The 25,077-nt window shown below is 43.1% G+C and overlaps 1 protein-coding gene across 1 annotated transcript in view; it reads right to left on the reverse strand.

Moving 5' to 3' along the window:
• Positions 1–3,491: 3,491 nt before the first annotated feature.
• PI4K2A (phosphatidylinositol 4-kinase type 2 alpha) overlaps positions 3,492–25,077 on the reverse strand; it is a 1,139,234-nt gene continuing 1,117,648 nt past the window's right edge. Inside the window, exon 9 of the mRNA XM_044056228.1 lies at positions 3,492–4,257. Coding sequence (XP_043912163.1) covers positions 4,099–4,257 — 159 coding nt within the window. The 3' untranslated portion in view covers positions 3,492–4,098. The remainder of the gene's footprint in view (positions 4,258–25,077) is intronic.

The raw sequence follows: 25,077 nt of genomic DNA on the forward strand, positions 1-25,077 counted from the left end.
GGGAGTCTATGTGCCTCCTCTTGCACAAAGGCTTATGGTAACCTTTTCCAGAGGGGGAAGGACTCTTAAGCGGATGACAGAAAGAGATGGCTATGTCAGCTTTACAGTCAACCCCGACCCCATGGCACCAAATCCAATCCCTTGGCTCCAAGACCCTCTGAAGAGCTCAGAGCTGACTGACTCATAGACACTGTTGGACTCTACAAGGTCCGGGCTTTCAGATCCAAGGTAGGCAAACCCCAGAAGTCAATCCAAATACCCAGACTCCAAGGGTCAGTTCATGGAAGAAGCCAGAATTACAGGGGAAGAAGGGACCAATCATGGGTCTCCAACAGGGGGTCAGAGCCAGGATAACCCCCAACTGGATCTGGGTCCTCAGGAACTTCCTCATCATTCTATCCATGTCCTCTTATGAGAGGCTCCTGGAAGACCACATTGACTTTAAGGAAGACACTGTATAGGATGGACGAGAGATCCTCTGAAAGGGCCTCTCCTGCAGGAAAGATACCCTAAGCCTAGGGTCGACCGGCTCAGGTGAGAACCAAGATTCCTGGAATGAAGAAGTGGATGATCTGATGGTGCTTGGCTCTGTAGAAGCCATACGATCAGATGGTTTGTGAAGCTTTGGCATCAGGAGTGAAGGATCCCAATGCTCAGGAACCCTCGTTTGGAATTCCTTGTGTTTCTCCTTGAGCATTTCTTTCTCTCTACCCTTGTCACCACCTTTGTCCCCTTTGCTTTTATCCAGCAGTTTCTTGGCAGAAGATGAGGACTGAGAAGTGGGGCCTTCTCCCGCTATGCCAGGGAAAAGCCCTTTTGAGTACCAACTTGTTCCATCATTCCATTAAAGCCCTGTTTTCTTAGGACGAACAAAATGAACAATCCTCCTCCAAGTAAGAAGGTCCTACGCAATACATTCTTTTCATGTGGGGATCTTGGTTTAGGATCTTGTGTGTGCACATCACACATTTTTGAAACCCAATGGCTTCTCTGCCATGACACCCAGAACCTAACAGCTGTCAGAAAAGAAAACAACACCACAGTCAAACCCAAAAAACACAGATAATCACCAACAATATAAACTATGTAAATTATTTAAACTCTACAACTATTTAATGAAAAACGAAGTCTAAACTATCCAGAAAGGGAAGTAGAACAACAAATCCACTTAACTGCACTGAAAGAGCTGAGCCTGAAGACCTGTCTGTGGCAAATGAGTTCTAGGGTAATTTGCTACTAGCAAGGGAATTATGGGTAAGGGGGAGCCTGAGACAGGGATCCATATTCTGAGAAGTGATCAACATCTTATCTAGGATGGATCTGTTAACCCATCAGATGAGGAAAAGACAGAAGAGGCAGCATCGAATCAAAATTCAAGAGCAAGTACCATTCTCTGTTTAAATTTGCACATGCAGCCTGCCAGTAGCATGCATAAGTTCAACAGCATTGGAAATTCAGTTTGACATTCTTTCTAAAGCAGTTCCCAACTATGAATCCAGTTAGTGTATACTCATGCAAAAAGGGAATTTTGTGATCGAGTGGAACATGAGAACAAAGGAGTATTTGCATGATGTCTTGGTTTAAAAAACAAAAAGTTAAATTCCATTACCAAGCATACTTTAAATCCACAACAGCCTCATTAGTAATCATTCTGAATGTCTCAAACATGACTGGATTATTAGTATACACTACATCCAAATTAAAAATGCAGCTGGATATAATTTCACAAGCGCACCTCACCACATCTCTCTCGCTCACACACAATACATCACCACCTGGCAATGCTCAGTCATAGTACTACTCTGTACTCAAAAACGGTAATAACTAAAACATGAACTGCAATACATTTAAACTTAATTGGAAATAATGGATAACAACTCATGTAAATGTGGCTTCTTACCCAAAGCTGCCATAGTTAAATACCAGATTCCAGCAGAATCCCTTGACACCATATAACAATATGTGTCTTTATTCATACACCACTACATGTGAGTATATGTTTCAGCAATATTATGCTAGGACCATCTGCTATGGCAATATAATGAAAATCTGCATTTGTATTTTTTAATAAAACATCAATATTATTTTACAGTACAGTAAAGTACACCCTGACATACTCTAGTTTCACAGCTTTGGAAACACTGCTCTTAGGGCAGAAGCAATATTCCCAAACTCCAGTGAATTTCATTTTCCACAACTCTACCAAATCATAAATGCTAAACATACCACAGAAAACAAAGCGATATCTTTCACATAAGTAGCATACTACAGTACGGAATATGCACATTTCCACAGATGTGTGTCTGTGTCTGCCTTCAGAGCATGCAAGTCTGCCTACTCCAAAGAAGCCATGTACACACTATTACAGTTTCCTTGAGGTGCTTCATGCCAACACAAAAAAGCCCTACATCTTTGGAGTCATGGTTATCTTTTCCTAATGATGAATAACATTTCCATTTTGACTATCCAAGAATTTAAAAGTTGAACAGTAGTGGAAAAGAAGGTGTCCTACTGAACCTGAACCAATCTTCATGAAGATGTCTCACAAAAGAACAGCAAGGGGGTTATGGAAATCTATCCAATACGCATCTACTACTTCTATGTGCAAACTATGTGCATACTATTATTCAATTTAAAACTAAGAAAACCTGCAGTTATGATGTGTGCAGACAATGTTCTCGATGGCCTCCCATCAAATATTCAACAGTGAAAGGTCAAGTGCAAAGGTTATCAGACATCAATGCAGCAACAGTGAGATGATGAACAATCCCTCCTTAGAAATATCACAAACCCCTAATTTATTCAGCCTTGTTCACATAACAAGTACTGATTATGCACATTAACAGTTCCACTTCAAAAGTGAAAACAACACTGTTAACTGACATGAGGAATAAAACGTTATTCATGGAACGGAAGCAAAAATGGAGGACATGACTGATTATCTGCCTCTGAGAGAAATTAAGAGTTTTTTGTTCATTAAAAAAGTATTTTAATAACTGAAGCAAAGTAAAGCATTTCAAATGTACCATGAAATCGAAAAGCTAGCCACAGGGAATATATTCTGTATTTATACTACTCACTGGAAGAGAAATGGGTCTTGCTGCTGCAATATACAGAACACATCATTATATGCAACAGCAGCCAAAGCCGATTGCTTGGCAATCACTTCTTAATGAAACGTTTACTGCACTGACACTTTTTTTCATCCATTCCTCCTTGCTCAGCTCAAGATTAGAACACCACCATGGCACATCTATGGTATCAAACATATCAGATATTCCACCATGGCTTTCCAAACAATAGATTAATGGATAAGCAGGCAAATATTGCATATTTTTGGTGTAGCCTCTACAATACATATGGCTGGATAATTAGCAGCTGAGCTATGTTACGAGTTCAAATATCCACCTGCATTGCCTTGATGATGGTAACGCGAACTTACCATTTTCTGGTAATACATTTCAATTTTATTAATTTGCTACCAGAATAAATATTTTTCTGAAAATTTGTCCTTGATTTATTAAATACAGAATATGTACACATACAGTAAGTGTTCTACCTAGAGGGGAAACCCCTCTTTGATGTCACTTAGTTTGTATAACTAATATGGTATCAATAGTGAACTGGCTCCTTAGTGCATGCATCTCCTCAGATGTGAAGCACGCAAAACTAAGCAGGCAATGCAGCAAAGACAGAGCTAGCTGTAGCAGTTCTCAAGGTAGTACCATCCTCAGCCATGAATTTCATCTACTTTTGGAAGTTAGCTCCTTTCAAACTTCAGACTACCAGAAGGCATCTGCTCTACCCAATCCTTCCAAGCAGATTTAGTAGGGGATAGAACTGTGAAAGGGAAACAGTACAGTGATGAGGTTTGAGATGAATGCCATGCTGGGACATTTACAGCATACTGCCTCTTTGCCAGGAGTGCAAAGCACTGCCAACTGGATCAAAGTTAGCATCTGGTATTTTAACCTGAAATGGAACAATCACTATTCATCTGGCTCACTTGGTTTGGTTCCAAAGTGGGTAGCCCTTTGACAGATACTGATCTGTTCACTTTTTATATCTGTCCTGTATCCTTGGCTTGACAGTGTACAACTACCACCATGTGAAGAAAGGTTTCCTGCTCTGGAAACTCTGAGTGTAGGATTCACTGCTGGTTCGTTGATGTCTGGCTGTCTCTACGGTTACTGATGGCATCTGGACAAGCTGAAGAGGTGTCTTTGCATCCTTCATTGCTTGAGTTAGGTTCAGTATCTGAAATTAAACAAAATATATAGAAAGCATAAGTGGCCTTTTCCAGCACATTAAATGCCATAGTGTATAAAGGCTAATCCTACACTCTGGCTTCAGTTACAGAAATTGTGATATTAATCTACATAATTCTAAGCAGTGGAGTATATCTTGTCATTTCCTAACAGCAAATGTTATTTAGCAGTCACTAAAACTGAAGGCATTCATAAAGTTATTTTCATAAGCAACCATCTGTGAAAATAATAACAGAGGCCTTCAGTGAATACAATATGAGTAAAAAAGTGGTCAAGAGCCAACTAAAATTAATGCCCCTAACAAATTATCCAGTCTGAAACCTATTACTACAGTAACCCTCGTGGTCAGTACAACTCCTGCCAACGAATAAGTAGTGATAATGCCACAGGTGCAGCCAAAACCACAATCACACATGGCTACATTCAGAATTAAAAAGGATGAACAAAGAAACACTGGTGCAAAAATGTGCAAGCAATGAATCAACAGGGGACTTCTTGACCACTGTGATGTACAGAGTAGGGGAAGTGACACTGACAACAGAGTTAGCCACCAAGAAAATGCATTATATAAATCACACCTTAAGTGTTGGTGGTGGTTATTTGGGAATAATGGACTGCAGAGTACCATATACTGAGAGCAATGCTAAGGAAAAAGGAACTAAACCTCTGGAAGGCGGTGCATTCTTGAATACAATCACTGTGAAATGTACTACTGCCTTGACAATCTTCAGGTAAAATGTTCTGGAATTCCCTTCATTTCCCATTGCTATAAATGTATGCAGTGAATGCTTGTGCATTTAACTCCAAGCATAGTTAAAACAAATTAAACATAAGCATTCAGAACACTGATCATCATATGCATACAAAAAGACAAATTCTTCAACAAAATATGCGGTCATTATATTATATAAACTCTGACAGGTGTCCACTGCACTATGTTAAACTGCTGGGATTTCCTCTCCTTCAATACTCAGCATGACTATTTTTCTTTCACTTCCTGTTCTACACTCAAAGTTAGTAGTGCCTCCTCGTGGTGCAAACCATGCTGTCATTTTGTGGATTAACATAGTTGACTTTACCCTGGCACCAGTCAGTTTACCCCTTTCATACAGTGCACACAATCTGTAAGACAAGAAATGAAGACCAAAAAAGCCATACATGATATGGAACTCCAAAAGCATCTGCTGAATGGAAGACCCATGCAGTATAAGGGGATGCCAGGAGGATAATAAGTAACCACTAAAGAGGAATCCCTCACAAAGCAACCGATATACAGTACAAATAACTGCTACATGGGAAACGGAGTTCTCTCCAATGGGGTAAGCTTCGAGAGGAATCTCAAGCAGTAACTTTAAACTTCTCAGAAAGCTGAAACTGGAGACAGAAAAGCAAAGGAGGCCAAATCATGCAACACTGAAGTGACAAAAGGAAGCAGGAAACTTGGAGTTGCAATTTAATCAATAGCATGAGGAGTATCCTGGCACAGAATTTCAATCTAACACCCAAAGTAAAATCTCCCACTGTGAATGGTGTGCTTATTGTAACTTTAGAATATGGAATCTCATTAATAACTGCAGGATTCTCCTATCAAGTGTTAAGATGTGTCAAGTGTTATTAAACAAAGCCTATAAGGTTTACGGTTCGATCACCTTACCTGAAATATCACTTACCAGCCTCACCAAAATGTTTTACCTACTGCACAAAGAGCTAATTTAACTTCTGCCATGTTAAGCTACAAAAATAAATGAAAGTTATGTACTTAACATAACACAACAGGTTCTTGTTGTTCTCTGTCTCGACTGGTCAGGTTATGTTGTGACAGATCCAGTTCAGCAACTTTTCTCCAGCAGAGCATCACCAGCACTCTCCCTATCCCACAATGCCAAGTCATGAATACTCTTTAAACAGAGTCAGTCCTAATAAGTGTGTGTGTGTGTGTGTGTGTGTACATATATATATATATGCATAAATTCTGAAATTTCGAATTTCAGAATCTCTAGATTATAAAGCCGAAAGTCCATAACAGCAAAACCAGAAAAGTGTGAAATTCAAAATTTCGAAGTTCGGAGATGCTGAATTAACGTTTCTGGCGTTGCGCTGTGTTAATGGATAGCTGGAGATTCAGGTGTTTATGCTCTAAGGGTGTTGGTTAGGAGCTTTAGTGTGTGTCAATGTGTTTTGTTACTGTGATGTGCGTGTGCAAGGGGAATGTAGCTTGTATGGTGGTGTTTTTGCATGTTTGTCTGTGTAGTGCGACCTTGGAGTTAGTATATTTAAGTAGGGGGTGTACTGGGGTGCAGGGGGGCTTGCTTGTATGTAGTGTAGGTTTCTGTGTTTGTGTGTGGGGAGGAGGTGTATGTATGTGTGTGGTGTATATATATATATATATATATATATATATATATATATATATATATATATACACACACACACACACACACACACACACACACACACACACACACACACACACACACACAAACACTTTTGAGCTTTTCTCAAAAAAGGGAAGTGGATAAAGATCCAAGGCTTAGGCTTCAGACAGATCTGACAGATCCTCTAGGATTTGAAAGTAACAAAAGACGACTTGGAAGGTGGAAGGAGGGTGAGATATCAAGACGGGATGGAGAGGGACAGCAAGAATCTAGTGTTATGGCAAATAAATATCTTTTATATCCTATGTTGCTCCCTCAAACTGCCTCAACTGGTTGGGACAGATTCCCCAGATGCTTTGCACCCTGGGTAGAATCAAAGACTGCTGTAGATCCAGATATTAGTCCTAGCTTGTAATGTTTGATGTAGGCGTACATATGTCATCAAATGTAGAATATTTGACAAAGTAGTAAACATAGACTTGGATGTAATAAAATGGGCTTTTGGTTTGAAGTAAAGGGTGAAATCTTTGGAGGTGTACATCAATGGAATACAATCTCACAACCATCTGGACAAGGTGACTTTGGAAACTTTTGAATCCAGCACAACTTTAGAAAAAGATGCAAAAGGTTGGTAATCCTTACATAACAGACATATTTCTGAGAAGTAGTATGCAAAGCATAGTCTTCCCTGCTAGAATTACTGGGAAAGAAAACCTGCAGATTACTGGATTGGTTAAAAGGAAGGATTTGGTTTAAGAGCAACTCTAGCTTTGTAAAAAATCAGGCTGTCTGAAAGACGTTTGTAGTTCAGACACTCTCCTGACAAGTAACAACTACAAAAAAACATTTTCTAGGAAAGGTGCTTCAGTGAGGCAGATGAAGCTCGTTAAAACTGGGGTTGTGTCATAACCCGCACAGGCAAGGTAAGGTTCCATTCTGGACTAGGGTCTTTAGCTGGAGGTCTCAAAAGGAAAGTTTCTTTGAGAAAAGCTTTAAAGATTTTAAGAGAAGCCACTGAAGATGAATTTTAACAAGAATGACAATTAGAAACAGCAACCAAGTGTACTTTATGGTATAGTAATTTGATACATAATCAAATAATCCTTTAAAAGCTGTAAGATAGAGGGAAATCTGAAAAAAATGGTCTAAACCTTTAGCAGCAGTCCACAGAGAAAATCTTTTCCACTTGCTCTTATCGATTTTATGAGTGGAAGGGTTTTGAGAAGCAAATAAAATTTGGATGACTTTGTAGGGCAAAGATGAATCACTGTCCATCTCTGAAATTGGGGAAATCATGTAGTCAGTTTGTGGGACTTGATGCCTGGGTAAGGGTCACCGGACAGACTAGATAGGAGATGAGGACAAGGATCTAGCGACCATGGATGTTGTAGGAAATGAGGCCACAGATAAGGAAACCAAATTTGCCTAGGCTAGAAGGGGGTGTGACAGCCTCTAATACCTTGGGCCAGTAATCAAGGAACCTCAATCCTCACCATTGACACCAGTGAGAGACAGTCACTAAAAACAGTATTTTCAGATGCAGCTCTCTGCATCATGCACAATTTCTCCCAAGAGCACACAGAGAACACGTTCCAGACCTGGAGCACTGTGTCCCAGTTCCAAGTACACACGCACGTGCACACATGCATATGCACACACGCACGTGCACACACATGCACGTACACTCCAAGGAAAGGCTGGTACAGATTTACTAGCTATAACCCTTCTGCCCAGACTATAAGGTAACCATGCTGCCACCAGTCAACCACTCTTAGGCTCTTACAAGGGTATCCAATTATGCTGAGTGAAATCAATACTAATATAAATGGTAGACTGTAACCAAAGCAGCAAGGCTTTTCGGAATGGCCATAGTGTCACTAAAAAGAGCACAAATACTCTCAAGACGTTAAGTATTCTCTAAAAGACCAGCCACAATGAAAGGTATAAAACTATTTAATAATAAATAATAAAATAGAAAACATGGGTACAATAAACATCAGTGTTTCAATCACAGGAGAAATAAAAATAACACAGTTGGATAGATTCAAACAGATGCAGAAAAACACTACTTAATTAATCTCACTATTTTCTGACTGTCTACAGAATAACTGCTCCCTAGCTAACTTAATGCAGCAAGCCAAGATTAGTTGCAGAGATGCTTGCTTCCACAAGACAAGGTGATGAGCTTCAAACTTGCACTGAGCTGAACTGACTTTGATAACTGTCATAGATCTTTTATGTCAGGTTCCAAAGAAAACAAAACAAAACTTCTGAGCGAGTTCCAACCTCTCAGTGCTGGTTATAGAATAACATCACATTTTATCATCTCACTCTGGTACAATACACAATCAGAGCTATGCCAAGATCTGTTGCAGTATTTGAAAATTATAGAACAATTTCAAAAACTTCTACTCTTCCCTTTCAGAATTCGTTGTTTAAACATATACATTTAATCAGTGTTGACAACACTTTTGACACATTTTAACACAACCAGAAACATTTTAACACAAACATCTGTACAAGTCAATGGGGTAGTCAAATTACACAAAATTATTTACAAAACTGCAGTTAACTATGCTGGCAAAGGTTATACATGCACTGCCCTATTCTCCCTGGCATAGATGGCAATACCTCACATCATCATAGGGGGCAATGAGGATTAACTTCTCCTTGCATATAGCTGCTTTCTGTAATAACTTTGTTATGAGGGGAAGAGGTGGAAAAGCATGCAGAAGTCCAGATGGTCAAAGATGGACTGGAGCATCCTTCAGTGATTGTCCCTATAGAGGGAGGAGGCAAAGTTGCTGTTATATTTTGTGTTGGTGGGAAAAGTAAAATGTTCATAGTAAGGCTGGCCCCAGCAGATGAAGATCGTTAATGCCCTTGACATGTTGAGGGATCACTTGTGTAGCATGAGAATGTGCTGACTCAACAGGTCCACTAGAATAGTGGAACAATATGGAATGTGTGTGCTGCTACTAGAAAGCACCTACTTCTCTCATTGTCTTTTGCCATTCTCTCATGGCCTCGCTGTAAGTGGGATATAAACAAGTTCCTCCTAGTTTGCTGATGAACCATACTACAGAAGAATTGTCTGTTCAGATGGAAATCACACCCCTGGGAAGGAAGTCTTGAACAGCCTGCAATACTAGGTCTGCTCTCATCTCTAGAGCAGCAATATGAAGATAGGCCTCTGAATGGCTTTACATTCTTTGGATTGTCTTCCTTTTGAAATGCCCCCTCTCAGGTGCCAGTGGCATCAATGTCAAAGGGCAGCGGAAGGACAAAAGTACATCCTTGCGGTACCAGAAGGGAAATTATGCACCAGTTGATGCAATGACAGTACACCGATAACAGTTTGATAGAATGAATGATAGGGTGAGTGGACTATGATCATGGAACGACAGCTCACAGCCTTAACCTTCTGTACCAGCTGTCAGTTAAACTTTTTAAGTTTGTATAACTCTGAATTCACTATGTCCTTTTTCATAGACTCATTCTAACTGGATGACAATGTCTATTAGTGACCATATTAATGCTGAATACCCGAGATGAGACAGTAGCCATTGTTTTAAATTTTTAATCTTACAACAAATAGTAAGGACAAACAGAGGTGGTGACGTAGAAAACCACAATGAAGAATTAGAACAACAATGGATCACTAAATTACACGCAGATAGATATCCTGGTTTGAATGGCTGCACCTCATTAGTTCCTTACCTTAAGGCCAGGCGCCTTAAACACTAAAACATGAGTTTTTTATATATATATATATATATATATATATATATATATATATATATATATATAGGGATGACACCCCTCCCCTTTTTAAATATTAATATTTTTTAAATATTATTGTTTTTAAATATTATTGTGTGTAAATACACACCTTTCTATATATTTTATGCATTTTTCTTATGGATATTGATATATGTTCTTATGTTAGTGGAGTAATATCTCTTTAAATTGTGATGTCATACTAATTGTCCTAGTATTTAACCAAGCATCGGTTGTAGTAATGTGGTCTGATGAAGCAACATTAAATTGTGAAAGCGCTTACTGTTTGTCTTCTGCAATAAAGTACAGTGACTGATTTCCAGTTTGTAACTTTGGTGCCTTAATTTACTTTTGCTCAATGGACACACAGTCCTTTTTCAGGAGTGATGCAGGAGCAGTGTCTGGTTAGGTGACTTGCTTAAAGTCACACAGTAAGGAAATGATAGTTGACAGAATCAAACCCTACACCACAAAGACTACATAAAGCTTGAAAGAATCAAACCCTATATCACAGGAACTACATAAAGCACAAGCCATGATGAGATTTGAACTCATGACCCCTAGTTTACAAGACCAGTGCTCTAATCCTTGAGCTGCAAGGCCACACTATATACAAGGCCCAACCTTTCTTTTTACAAACTACAGAACTAACAGTGTCTACTGAAGGACCCTTATGAAGATTCTGCTGAAAATAACTAAGTGATTGAAACTGCCATGGAACCCCATATCTTTAGAGTGAGGGAAGCTGGTAGACAGCTCGAATTAAGAAGTTACTGTGCTTGAAGATGAAGAGAAGTCTACCTTAATTCTGGGAGTTTTGCCATCTGCAAAACTGTGACCAGAGACCAGCATAAAGTCCTGAGACTGCGATGGTTCCAGATGGCACTTTTCAAAATTTAAAGAGATAACCGAAGGATCAATACAAGTGGAGCAAATAATATTTTGCTAGGATGACGGCATCCTTTGTATCTGCAGTTAGAAGCCAGTCATCCAAGTATGGCAATACAAAGAACCCTTGTACTCTGAGATGAGCTGCCACTACTGGTATGTGCTTTGTGAATACTCAAGAGCTGTGGTGAGGCCAAAGGGCAAATTTTGGAATTGGTAATGACTGGTTCCCAGCCAAACGTGAGGATACCCTCTGGAGTGCCTTCTGAACTTGGTGTGGTAGAACACAACTTAAAGATCTGCTGAACACATCTAGTCACCTTTCCTGAGCAGTGGAAGAACAAAATGCACCATGACAATTCAGAATTTTATGTTTATAACAGAAGTGCTCAAGTGATTGAGATACAGTATGGGCCTGATGGTCCTTATTTTTCTTGGGAACTAAACATAATCTTGAGTAGACTCCAGATCCTTTCTGGCCTACTGGGATCTCTCAGATGGCTCTTGTGTAGCAGCCAAGCAATTTCTTGTTCTGTGGCTCTTTTTTGGTTGGGTGAAATGTCTGGGAAGTGTCTTGTAAGACTGGATGGGATAAGGTAGCCTCAGGATATGAATCTCTTCACCAAAGAATCTTGTTTGATGGACATCCAATTTTGAAGGTGAACAGAAAAACATCTTCCAACTACCTCCAGATGGGAACAGGCTTGCAAACTTTGTGCGTCAGAAAATAGACCTCTAAACCCTTGGTTCTGCAGTCCATCTCTGCCCTTGGGGCTTCATGCGTTAGAGCTGCACCCTCTAGCATGGCAGGCTCTGTCTGAAAACAAGTCTCCCACCTCTTGGATTCTTAGAAAAATATTGTGGGGGGGGGGGGGTCAGAAAAACTGACTCAGATGAAAAAGTATTTTCTTCCTTCTTGTTCACTTTCTGAAAGTCAAGGATAACATGACAGAAAGTACAGTTGTGTACACTTACCATAAATGTAGATGTTCGAGTGTATTCACTGTTGCAGTCATTACATTTGGGTTATCTGCTTGCAGGTAGCCCTCAGTTGGTCTGATTAACAAAGTCTTGGGTCCTGCGTTGGTTGCTGTCCCTTCTTCCATGATGTCAGGTCGTCAGGGGTATAAAACATGCAGCCGACGCCATTACATCAGTTTTTCTTGCCCCAGATGTCAGGTGCCCCCCCTAATGGGAAGCAATTAAATATAAAAGTACAATGATATACCTCCAACAATAAAGCAAATACAGCAAAAAGCTTTTAAGCATAGTAAAGGAAAGAAGAGGTATAACCAAAAGAAGTTAGGGGGCTGGAGGGAAGATAACCAGGACTGCAACAGTGAATACACTCGAACATCTACATTTATGGTAAGTGTACACAACTGCACTATATTCTTTGTGTTTCACTGTTGCAATCATTACATTTGGGTAGATTCCCAAAGCTATGGTTGGGAGGAGGAATTTAAAAAGCATTAGTACCAGCTATAAGGCCTTGCAAGACTGCAGTGGCAAAGCCAGCTCTGAAGTTAGAGAAAATTGGCAAATGATAATGCTTGGTGAAAGTATGTACTAAACTCCAAGTAGCAGCTTCTAGGATGTCCCTGGTAGGAACACCTCTGAGAAAGGCTGTAGAGGTAGATGCCGCCTTGGTGGAGTGAGGTCTGATCCCCTGGGGGATAGGTTTTCCACGGTGCTTATAGCAGAAATTAATGCAATGGCCTATCCATTTAGAAATGGTTTGCTTTGAAATAGCCTCCCCCTCTGCCCCTGCAGCAAATGCCACCAGCAGTTGTTCAGATTTCCTTTGAGGTTTAGTCCTGTCCAAGTAGAATCTAAGTTGTCTGTGCACATCTAAAGAATGCAGTATCCGTTCCCCTTTGTTCTGTGGATTGGGAAAGAAGGTTGGCAAATGAATGGACTGATTAAGAGCCACACTGGATACCACCTTGGGCATGAAGGATGGATTGGTTCTGAGGGACACCCTGTCCGCATGAAAGATGATGAAAGGCTCCACTGCCATAAGGGCCTGCAATTCAGATACCCTTCTAGCTGAAGTGATTGCTAAAAGGAAAGTTGTTTTCCAAGAAAGAATTTTTAAGTCTGCAGTAGCAGCTGGCTCGAAAGGAGGTAGAGTGAGTTTCTCCAAAACAAAGTTAAGGTCCCAGGCAGGGGTTGGATCTCTCCTGGGTGGTCTCAAATTTTTGGCCCCTCTGAGGAACTGCTTGAGCAGTGGATGAGAGAAGAGGGGAGGTTCTGTGTTATAATGAGCTGAAATGGCTGAGACGTGGATTTTAATGGAGGAAAAAGACAGGCCCTTGTGAAGCATCTCAGTTAATTATTGTAAAATCTGAGGTAAATTGGGTGCTGCTGTGCTCATCCCTTGAGATTGGTTCCAGGCACAAAATCTTTTCAATTTTTCAGCATAAGATTTTCTAGTACTAGGCCTCCTTGCCTCTAAAATGATATCCATCACAGGTTTACTGAGGGATGGTAAAGGAGAGATTAGGTAATTAGCCAAGCTGCAAGGTTCAGTGTTAAAAGCTGAGGGTGCAGAATCTGGTTCTCCTGCTGGGACAACAGGAAAGGAGTCTGAGGCAGGTGCCATGGGGATAACCGTGTCACACTGTGCAGGAGGGGGTAGCAGTGTTGGTATGGCCAGTCTGGAGCAATCAAAATCATCCTTGGTTTGTCCTGTTTTATTTTGAGTAGTACTTTGGAGAGCAGAGTCAGAGGGGGGAAGGCATAGACTGATAGGTTTGTCCAGCTGAAGGACAGAGCATCCACTTTCCAGGCTTGTTTGTGGGGAGTCCTTGTGCAAAATTTGTCCAATTGGTAGTTCTGGAGAGAGGCAAATAGGTCTATATCTGGGCACCCCCATTTGCTTGTCAACATGTTGAAAATCCTTGGTTCCAGTTTCCACTCGTGTGGGCCCATGGGGTTTCTGCTTAGTCCGTCTGCCAGTGTATTTAATTTTCCTGGCAGGAAATGAGCTTGTAGGTGCACTTGGTAGCTCAAGGCTGTGTTCCAAAATGCCATGGCTAGTCTGCAGAGGGGGTAAGAATGTGTACCCCCTGCTTATGTACCACATAACAGTGCTGTTGTCCGTCTTTACCATTAGTTGTCCTGGAAGAATGTGGTCCTTAAAGGCTGTCAGAGCATTCTGTACAGCTAACATTTCTTTTTGATTGATATGCAAGTGCATTTGACTTGGGTTCCATTTGCCCTGAAAGCACTTCCTTTCCAGGTGAGCCCCCCATGCATAGTCTGATGCTTCTGTTGTTAGGGTGTGGGTGGCAGGGGGTGGTGTGAAAGGTAGTCCCTTGTTTTGGTGGCAGGCCTCTGCCCACCAAAGGAACTCTAGCCGTAGGCAAGGTATGATAGGAGTCATTGCTTCTAGATCCTGGGAATGTTGACACCATAGGCTTTTTAGATACCACTGTAGTTTCCTCATATGCAGTCTTGCATATGGCATTAGAAGAATGCAGGAGGCCATGAACCCCAAGGCTTGCAGTATTTGTCTTGCAGACAGCAGGGTTTTTGTGAGCACTTGTTTGAAGTAGGTTGTCAAATTAATTTGTTTCTCTGATGTGAGGTAAGCCATCTGGGAAGTTGTATTCAAGTTTGCTTCTAGGAATATAATTTGTTGACAGGGTACCAGGTGAGATTTATTTTCATTTATGGTGTACCCCAGACAGGTTGGAACCCTTTGTATAAAGGCCAGATGATTCAAAAGTATGTCCTGGCTTTCTGCCTGAATTAGACAATCGTCCAGGTATGGGTATATTTGAATATTTCTTTGCCTGCAAAATGCAATAACTGGAGCTAGGCACTTTGTGAATACCCTGGGCGCAGTAGATAAGCCAAAGGGCAGTGCATAGAACTGATAGTGTGTGTAGCCTGCTTTGAAGCGAAGGTATCTTCTGCAAGATTCCCTGATTGGGATGTGCAGGTATGTTTCTTTTAAATCTAGTGTTGCCAACCAGGCATCTTTGCCTAGCATAGGAAGTAACTGGGGAAGAGTCAGCATCTTGAATTTTGGAATCTCCCAAAAGGTGTTTAGAGTAGACAGGTCCAGGATAGGATGCCATGAATTGTCTTTTCTGGGTACCAGGAAAAGTCTTGAGTAGAAACCTTGTCCCTTTTCCTCTTCTGATACCAAATTGAATAGCCCCCATGCTTAAGAGAGAAAGTACTTGTTTTTGGGCCTCTGCCCACTGGTTTGGGGGTAGGTCCGGCCATCCGTTTGGTGTTGGCAACATGTGGAAGTGAAATCTGTATCCCTGGGACACTATATTTAAAACCCATTTGTCCTGGGTAATGAGCTCCCAGTTCTTTGCATGAAGAGCAATCTTTCCCCCCAAAGGGGCAGTCAGTTGATAAGTGCTTGGAAATTTTAAAAGGAAGTCATTGAGACAGTTTATCATGGGGAGGCGGGGGGGGGTCTTATTACTCCAAGATTTGGAAGTGGAGCCCCCCCCCACTGCTTAGTCCTGTGCGTCCCCTGGGACTGAAACGTGGGGTTCCTGTTGTATCTGGGTTTGGCTTGAGAAGGCCTGGAAAGGACTGGAAAGGACCAATTTTTAGAGGGCCAGTGCCTACTAAATCTAGGAGGCTGAACTTGTAAGAAATCTTTAACAGTTTGCATAGATTTAGCTTTATCTTCCATCTTTTTAAGAACTTCCTCAGCCTTGTTGCCAAACAGGCGGTCCTGATTTAAGGGAGCATCCAACAACTTAGCTTTAACATGATCAGGTAAGCCAAGCATGCCTTCTGAGCACAGACCCAGTAACAACAGCCCTGCAAGAGGCCTCTAATGAATCAAAACCACATTGCAAAGTATGTTTTCTAACCTGTTCAGCAGAATGCATTAAATCTTGTAATGCTTTATTTTCCACACAATCAGGAGTCAACATCATTTTCTGTTTAAGCAATCCAATAACATGTTGCTGATACTTTAACATATGAAACTGGCAGTTTAAAGCCCTAATGGCCAAGGTTGCAGAAGTGTAAACCTTCTTACCCCATCTATCCAGCGCCCTGGAGTCTATCAGAACGGGTAGGATTTTTAGCAGTAGAAGCCTTAATGCCCTTGGGCCCCTGAGAAATAGTCTCTGGATCCGCAATAGGATTTTTAGAAAGGAACTTGTGTGACTCGGGGACCCTGTAGTATCTGTCAGGTTTTCTGGGAGCAGGAGGCAAGGAATCAGGGGCCAAACTAGATTCTGAAAAAGCACCATCAACAATGTTTAGTACAGGAGGGATAGCTAAAGGCCTATGCTGAGGCAGGAGTAAGAAATCCCTCAGCTTCTTTATTGAATCAGAAAAATCCTGGCTTTACAAGTGGAAATGCTCCCTTAGCATATGTAAGGTTTCGCCAAAAGAAAAATCCTCCGGAGGGGAAGCAGAGGGGATAGAGTCCTCTGCATCAGAATCCTCAAAAGTAGATGAGGGCAAATCCAGATCATCATAAGAATCAGAAAAAACAGAATCCTGGTCAGAAGATTCATAAACAACTTCAGTCCTAGGCCTCTTAGAAGGGGGGGGGGATTGGCTACCCCTGATTAGAGTTATTAGATCTTCAGCCATTCTTATCATTTGTTTATTAGGCATAGAGGCCTGACCATGTGGCCTGGGTGTCGTTTTTTAGGCATGGTTGGAGATTTAGGCCTAAGTGAAGAAGCAGGCGTCGGTTTAATATGCAAGTCCATAGGCCTGAATACACCCTCAGAAGCCGCTGTCGGACCCATCCAAGGTAGAAGGGGGGGGGGATTGGCTACCCCTGATTAGAGTTATTAGATCTTCAGCCATTCTTATCATTTGTTTTTTAGGCATAGAGGCCTGTCCATGTGGCCTGGGTGTCGTTTTTTAGGCATGGTTGGAGATTTAGGCCTAAGTAAAGAAGCAGGCGTCGGTTTAATATGCAAGTCCATAGGCCTAAATACACCCTCAGAAGCCGCTGTCGGACCCATCCAAGGTAGAGACATCCGCGAGTTCCATAGTTGAAGCATCTCGCTGTAAATGGTTCTCAGTAGAGGCCTGCGAATCAGACATAGTGGATATCAGGGGCTGCGAAAGCACCTCACTGAGTACCGGTGAACTGGCGGCTGGCTTAGGAGAAGCGGCGGTTTTGGACCTCGGCATCCTGTCTCTGTCTTTATCTTTGCATTTTTTTCAGAATCCCGGTAGTCGGATGGCTAACCGACGACATTTTTGGATAATTAAACCGAGAAACGAAATATTTACATGCGAAAATATACCAATGACGGATAGTGTGCTGATTAAATAAAGCACAAAACCGAGAGCAAGGTACGTCATGGTCAGGGCCTAGGCAAGGAATACAGAACAAATGAAAATCTTTATGAGGCATTTGCTTTCCACAAGTAATGCAATTATTAACTTTTACTGACATCAGGAAGGAGCAAGAAGAAGTTTTCCCAACGGGATACTTAGCTTTAGTTGAAGACTTTGGTTCTGAAACTCGAAAACGAAAATTTCAGGAGTCGGCCGACCGGCACTTGTGAACTGCTTCTGCTTCGGGCACCACACAGCAAGAAAGACTGATGAAATGGCGTCAGCTGCATGTTTTATACCCCTGACAACCTGACGTCATGGAAGAAGGGACAGCAACCGACACAGGACCCAAGACTTTGTTCATCACGCTAACTGAGGGCTACCTGCAAGCAGATAACCCAAATGTAATGACTGCAACAGTGAAACACGAAGAACATCAAAAAAAAGAAATTATGTCTTACCACAACGTTCCATCTGTATTGTTGATCCTCGTTCAGTCATTACACATGGGTATTGGTTCCAACCTCGGAACCGAGCTGGCCATTTTCCAAGCTCGCTTCAGCTTCAAACTCTCGAGCTAAACTCTTACCCACAGTCCCCCTCTCCCTGTTACCTCAGATTGAGTTTGCAAGTCAAAAGAAGGTAGAGCCTACCTCTGGTCAAATAACCTAAGAGAACCGGATGGTGAGAGCCACTAGAAACCACAGGAGGGGGAAGGAGGGAGGGTCATAATGAACGAGGATCAACAATACAGATAGAATGTTATGGTAAGACATAACTTCTTTATCTGATATTGTTAATCCTCGTTCATTCATTACGCATGGGACAGAGTCCCCAGCTACCTCTATTCCTGGGAGGGTCTCATGGAAGGACATTCCTGAGCACCACAGAACTGAAAGACGCTCTTCCCCTGGAGTTCAAATCCAATTTGTAATGATTGATGAAGGTATGAGGCGTAGCCCAAGTTGCAGCTGTACAGATGTCATGTAAAGAAGCTCTGGCATGGAAGGCAGCAGAAGTTGCCACCGACCTAGATGAATGAGCTTTCATGGTAGTAGGCAACGAGATATTATGTTGTGTATAAATGAAGGTCACACAATCCTTCAACCATCTAGCTAATGTGACCTTAGCAACAGCAGATCCTAATCTAGGTCCAGAAAAGGCCAAAAATAACTGGTCAGATTTACGAAAGGACCTAGTCCTGTTTAAGTAAAAATGGATTTGCCTGTGGATATGTAGGGTATGCAGACAATACTCTCCTCTGTTCGAATGATTGGGAAAGAAAACTGGCAATTCAATGGTTTGATTAATGGACATTTCAGAGATCACTTTTGGCAGAAGGGATGGATTAGTTCTCAGAGACACTATCTCTATGAAAAATCAAGTATGGACTCTTGATACATAAAGTTTGAAGCTCTGAAATACATCTGGCAGCAGTAATGGTGACCAAAAACAAGGTTTTCCATGACAAAGGTTTGAGGTCGCAAGAAGAGGCTGGTTTGAAAGGTGGCATTGTCAGAGCTTGTAGAACTAATGATAAATCCCATGGTTGAATAGGTTCTCTAAAAGGTGGCTTCATATGATTCACACCTTTTATGAAGGTCTTGCACAATTTATGGGACATAAGAGAGGAATCTTGGACACCCTCATGAAAATTAGAAATTGCAGCCAAATGAACTCTAATGGTAGAGGCCGATAGACCAGACTGGAAAAGGTCGGCCGAATAGTCTAGTATTATCGACACTGGTGCTGAGAAGGGATCTACTTGTTTACCTTTCAGCCAACAGGTAAATCTTTTCCACTTGCTCAGATAAGTAATTCTAGTGGAAGACTTATGAGATGCAATGAGAATGTCACGTACTGGTAAAGAAAGATCATTCTGCCTAGCGATCAAGGGAATTGGAGTAGCCAAGCTGTGAGCTTCAGGCTGTTCAAGTTGGGATGAATCAGGTTCTGTGGATGTGAGATCAACTCTGGGGTTGGATGGAGAATCTATGGTCAATCTAGTAGCTGAGGCCAAAGGAAGGGGAACCAAATCTGTCGAGGCCAATATGGTGCTATGAGGATCACCTTGCTCTTCAACCGACGGGCTTTATTCAAATACTGGGGAAAGGGTGGGAATGCGTAAAGAAGACTAGAGGGTCAGTCATGGACTAGAGCACATCCCTGGGTGACTGTCTTGGAGGGGGAATCAGGGAGAAGTAGTAGCTGCATTTGTAGTTGGTTGGGGATGCAAAGAGGTCGCAGCAAGGATGGTCCCAGTGGTGGAAGATCGCCGCTATCAAGGGATTCAGGAACCACTCGTGAGATTGAAAAATGCATCTGCTGAGTCTGTCTGCTATCACGTTGGAACTCACGGGAATGTGCGTTGCTAGAAGAAAACAGTTGGTAGCCATTGCCCACTGCCATATCCTCATGTCCTCTCGACAAAGGGGGTAAGACTTGGTTCCATCTTGCTTGCTGATGTACCAGACCACCACCATGTTGTCTGATTGAATCGCAAGTGTCCCAGACAGCAGCAGGGGATGGAATGCTTGCAACGCCAGAAACACCACCCTCAGCTCTAGAACATTTATATGCAGATGGGCCTCCAGTTCAGACCAAGTGCCTTGGACTGTCTGTCCCTGACATAGCCCCCCCCCCACCCCATCAGGGAGGCATCTTTGGTCACTGTGGCCTTGGGTTGCTGGGGGGAGAGGGGGCGAGACCATTGTGACAGATTGTGTGTCATACACCAATTTAAATCCTGTTTGCACCTGTGGGTTACAGGAATCATGGCTGAAAGAGGATGATGAAAGGGATACCATTGGGTGAGCAGTAGCCATTGTAGAAGCCTCATGTAAAACCTGGCCAGGGGAACAATGGTGATGGAGGCTGCCATGGAACCCAACAGCTGCAGAACCAAGTGAGCTGTGGATTTCTCCTTTGAAAGGATTGGAATCAGTTGTTGCTTTACCCTTAAAATTCTATGTTCTGGAATGGCAGCTCTGCAGTTCTGTGTCTCCAAGATAACCCCTATTAATTCTGTCGACTGAGATGGGGTGAGATTGGATTTTTGCCAGTTTATGGTTATGCCTAGCCTTTGTGCAGCGAGGAGAGAGTATGCCAGGGCTTCTTCCAGTAGATGTCTGGTAGGGGCGGAAATGAGCCAGTCGTCTAGGTATGGAAACACCTGGAATCCTTGAAGTCGCAAGTGAGCTGTGACAACTGCCATGCACTTTGTGAACACTATGGGGGCTGTAGAGAGTCCAAAGGGCAGTACTCTGAACTGGTAGTGACTGGCTACCGCACGGAAGCGCAGAAATCTTCTTGATGACCTGTCCACTTTTATGTGGTAGTACGCATCTTGAAGATCTATCGAGCACATCCAATCATCTTTTTCCAAAAGTGGGAGGATAGACTGTATTGTGACCATCCAGAATTTTTGTATTCACAAATTTGTTCAATACACTGATATCCAAAATTGGTCTCCAGTCCCCGGTCTTCTTTGGCACCAAAAATAGTCTTGAGTAGAATCCGGATCCTATCTGGTCTGGAGGGACTATATGGATGACTCTCTTTATTAGCAGCTTTTCTATCTCTAGTGCTGCTTCGCCCCTTTGACTGGGTGGAACATCGGGAAAGTTTCTTGAAGGGACAGGAGAAATATCGAAGGGGATAGGATAACCTCTGGTTATAATCCTTTGTACCCAAGAATCTGTGGTGATGGTTAGCCAGGCAGAAGGGTAGAAGGAGAAACGACCCCCAACCACCTCCAGAGGAAAGTAGTTGGGCCGCTCTTCAGGAGCGCTGGTAGGGTTGGCCAGGGAAAGAGTCCCTGGAACCCTGGTTACACGGACTCCCTCTGCCCCGAAAGGAGCGTCTTCCCTGTGAGTTTCCCACTCAGCCTCGAGGGGAGAACTCGGCCTGTGTGTCACAGAAAGGACCCTGAGATTTCTTGAACCATATCTTCCCACTCTTTTGGTTTTGGGAGAAAGCACATTGAGGGGAAGAATAACGGACACCTACGGCAGAAAGGGTCTTACCGTCCTGTTCACATCTGGCCAGTGTGCTTTTAACTTTGGGTCCAGACAACGAAGAGGCCTCAATGGGAGCATTAAGGAAAGGAAGCCTTAAAGGGTTCCGTGAAATTGCGCAAGCGCATCCAGGCGTGTCGTCTAAAGACTGCAGCTGAACCCGCTGCTCTAGCTGCTCCTTCTGATGCGTGAGATATCAGTCGCATAGAGGAGTTAGATATTGACTCAATGGTGGCCAGCTGAGAGGCCACTTTGTCACAGACCTCATCAGACACGGCACCAGCCAAGGTTTCAGAGAGCTCAGAAATCAGATCCCTTTGAAGCCTGGTAAAGTGTGCCATATAATTCAGGGACCTGATAGTAAAGGTCGCTGATGCAAAGTTGCGCTTCCCTATCCTGTCCAGGGCCTAGGACTCTGTTAGGCGGACGGATAGTCTGGCTTTATTCTTCTGCCAGATCCTTTTTTGTTGCGGCTGCCGCCACCACCAAAGCATCCACAGGAAGACCTTTTGACCAATGTGGATCCGTAGCAAGAGGGGACAAAATGTTATCTGGCATCCGGGGAATAGCTTTGATGGTGTCAACAGCCTTCCAAGAACGCTGCACGAAAAGCTGGACAAGTTCATTGGCAGGTGGAGTAACCCAGGAGGTAGGGGGCCGGGCGAGAAAAGCCTGCAGGAACACAGATTCCTCAGACGTCGGATTAGAGGACTGCCAATCACCTCTCTGTTTCAGGATTTTGAGGATATCACCAAAGGATACCTCAGAGGGTGACCGAGGGGATCCTTCCCTATCATCAAAATCTGTGTCTTCAGTGAGGGGACTCCTCTGTGGAGTCCATGTGTTTCCTCTTACACAAACTTTTCCGGTGGACTTCCTCAGTGGGAGAAGCTGGGGAAGACAGCAGAAAAAGGGTTTCCTGTGGGAATATGTCCTGAGGCCCTTACACCCGGTGTCCGCTCAGTGCGACTTGTGAAACCAGTGTACCAGAGGAGGGCGGAGGGATAGACAGTCCAATAACGCCAGCAGCAGCGAAAGCCTTCTCCATCATTTGGAAGGCTGGTCCACCTGAAGAGGAGTGAATGTCCAGGACAGGGGTCACCCCTCCCCCAAGGGGCTCAGCCTGCCGGCCCAGAGTCCCCGGATGGCTGTGGAGCAGCAAACTATGCACGTCACAACTGACATCCTGGGTCATAGCAAAACTTTCCTGCCAGAAAGGCAACTGTGGCTCCTTAGTGAGATCCATAAAGGGAACTGCAGAAGGGGAAGACTGTGCTACATCCATGGACTTCAAAGGCAATGAAGGAGGAGAATAAGAAGGGGTCTTTGGTGACGGGTGATCACCTCCCAAAGAAGGATAGTTCCTGGGTGGTGGGATACCTCTGGCCAAGAGTACCTGATCCACAAAACGCAACACATCGTGTTTGGAAAGGCTTCTAGTGGACCTCACAGAGACCAAGGGAGAAACAGGCCTGTCTACAGAAGAGGCAAACTCGGTGCCCATCTCACTAGTCCGCACCAAGAACAACGGTGCCGAGAGAGACTGGACTACAGGTGTCTGCACCGAAGAAGTCATCGGTGCCAAGGTCACGGTCCGCACCGACAGAGGGATTGGTGCCAAAGTGGTGGTTGTTGGTACAGAAGCTGGAACCAACAAAACTGGAGTAAACAATAAAGGCGTCGGTTCTGAGTAAGATGTCGGAAAGTACAGTTGTGTACACTTACCATAAATGTAGATGTTCGAGTGTATTCACTGTTGCAGTCATTACATTTGGGTAATCCTGCTGGCAGGTTGCCCTCAGTCGGCCTGAATTCCAAAGTCTTGGGTCCTGCGTCAGTTGCTGTCGCCCCTTCCCTGAAGTCAGGTCGTCAGGGGTATTAAAGATGCAGCCGACGCCATTTTCTTCAGTTTTTCTGCTCCAAATGTCAGGTGCCCCCAAAAGGGTAGGCTAGATATATATATAAAACATACATGCACCAAAATAAACTTTACCTTCATCTACAAGCAAATACACCACATAGGTTGTATAGATCAGAGAAGTAAAGATAAGTTCCAGCAGAAATAAGGGGGATGGCGGGTGGGTAACCTGGACTGCAACAATGAATACACTCGAACATCTACATTTATGTTAAGTGTACACAATTGTACTACGTTCTTCGTGTTTCACTGTTGCAGTCATTACATTTGGGTAGAGTCCCAAAGCTATGGTTGGGGGGGGGGGGGGGCTGGAGCTAAACAACATTAGGACTGGCTATGAGGCCCTGCAGAACTGCAGTGGCAAAGCCTGCTCTGGATTTAGAGTAAAGTGGCAGATTGTAATGCTTTGTAAAGGTGTGCACTGAACTCCAAGTAGCAGCCTCTAAAATGTCTTTGGTTGGTACTCCCCTGAGAAAGGCTGCTGAAGTGGCTGCAGCTCTGGTTGAATGTGGCCTAATGCCCTTAGGCACTGGCTTGCCATGCTGAGAGTAGCAGAAACGAATGCAGTGACCTATCCACTTTGAAATAGTCTGCTTGGAGATAGCTTTTCCTTGTGATCTTGCAGCATATGCCACTAGTAATTGTTCTGTCTTTCTGAAAACTTTAGTTTTGTCCAAATAGAATCTAAGTTGTCTGTGTAAGTCCAAAGAATGCAGAATTTTCTCCCCCTTGTTCTGTGGATTTGGATAAAAAGTTGGCAAATTAATAGTTTGGTAAGGGCTACACTGGACACCACCTTAGGCATAAATATAGGGTTTGTCCTCAGAGAGACCCTGTCTGGATAAAAAATGATAAAAGGAGCCTGTAGCTCTGACACTCATCTTGCAGAAGTTATTGCTAGGAGCAGAGCTGTTTTCCAAGATAAAAACTTTATATCCGCAGTAGCAGCTGGCTCAAAAGGAAGTGGGGTGAGTTTTTCCAATACATAGTTGAGGTCCCATGCAGGCATTGGCGGTCTCCTTGGAGGCCTTAAATTTATGGCTCCTCTGAGGTACTGCCTTAATAAAGGATGAGAAAAGAGTGGTGGCTCTGTATTGTAATGAGCCGAGAGGCATGAATTTTAATTGATAAAAAAGACAGGCCTTTGTCCAGCATCTCAGTTAAGTAGTGCAAAATCTGAGGAAAATTTGGTGTGTCAGTTCCTTGAGCTTGGTTCCAAGCACAAAATCTCTTCCACTTTGCAGCATAGGATTTTCTAGTACTAGGCCTTCTGGCTTCCAAAATTACATCCATCACAGCTTTACTGAGAGGTGTGCTTTGTATGGCTACATTATCCTCCATGCTGCCAGGTTTAGGGTGCTGAGTTGGTTGTGCAGAATTGGATTGTTTTGTTGGGACAGTAGGTGAGGTATTTGAGGTAAGGTCCAGGCTGGGCATTGAGACAAGTTCCTTAAGATTGGGATACCAGTACTGGCGGTGCCAGTCTGGGGCAATCAGAATCATTTTTGGTTTCTCCTGTCTCACCTTTAGGAGTACCTTGG

Source organism: Protopterus annectens, chromosome 14.part0, assembly GCF_019279795.1.
Source record: "Protopterus annectens isolate FY-2018-M chromosome 14.part0, PAN1.0, whole genome shotgun sequence".
In the NCBI taxonomy this organism is placed as follows: domain Eukaryota; kingdom Metazoa; phylum Chordata; order Ceratodontiformes; family Protopteridae; genus Protopterus; species Protopterus annectens.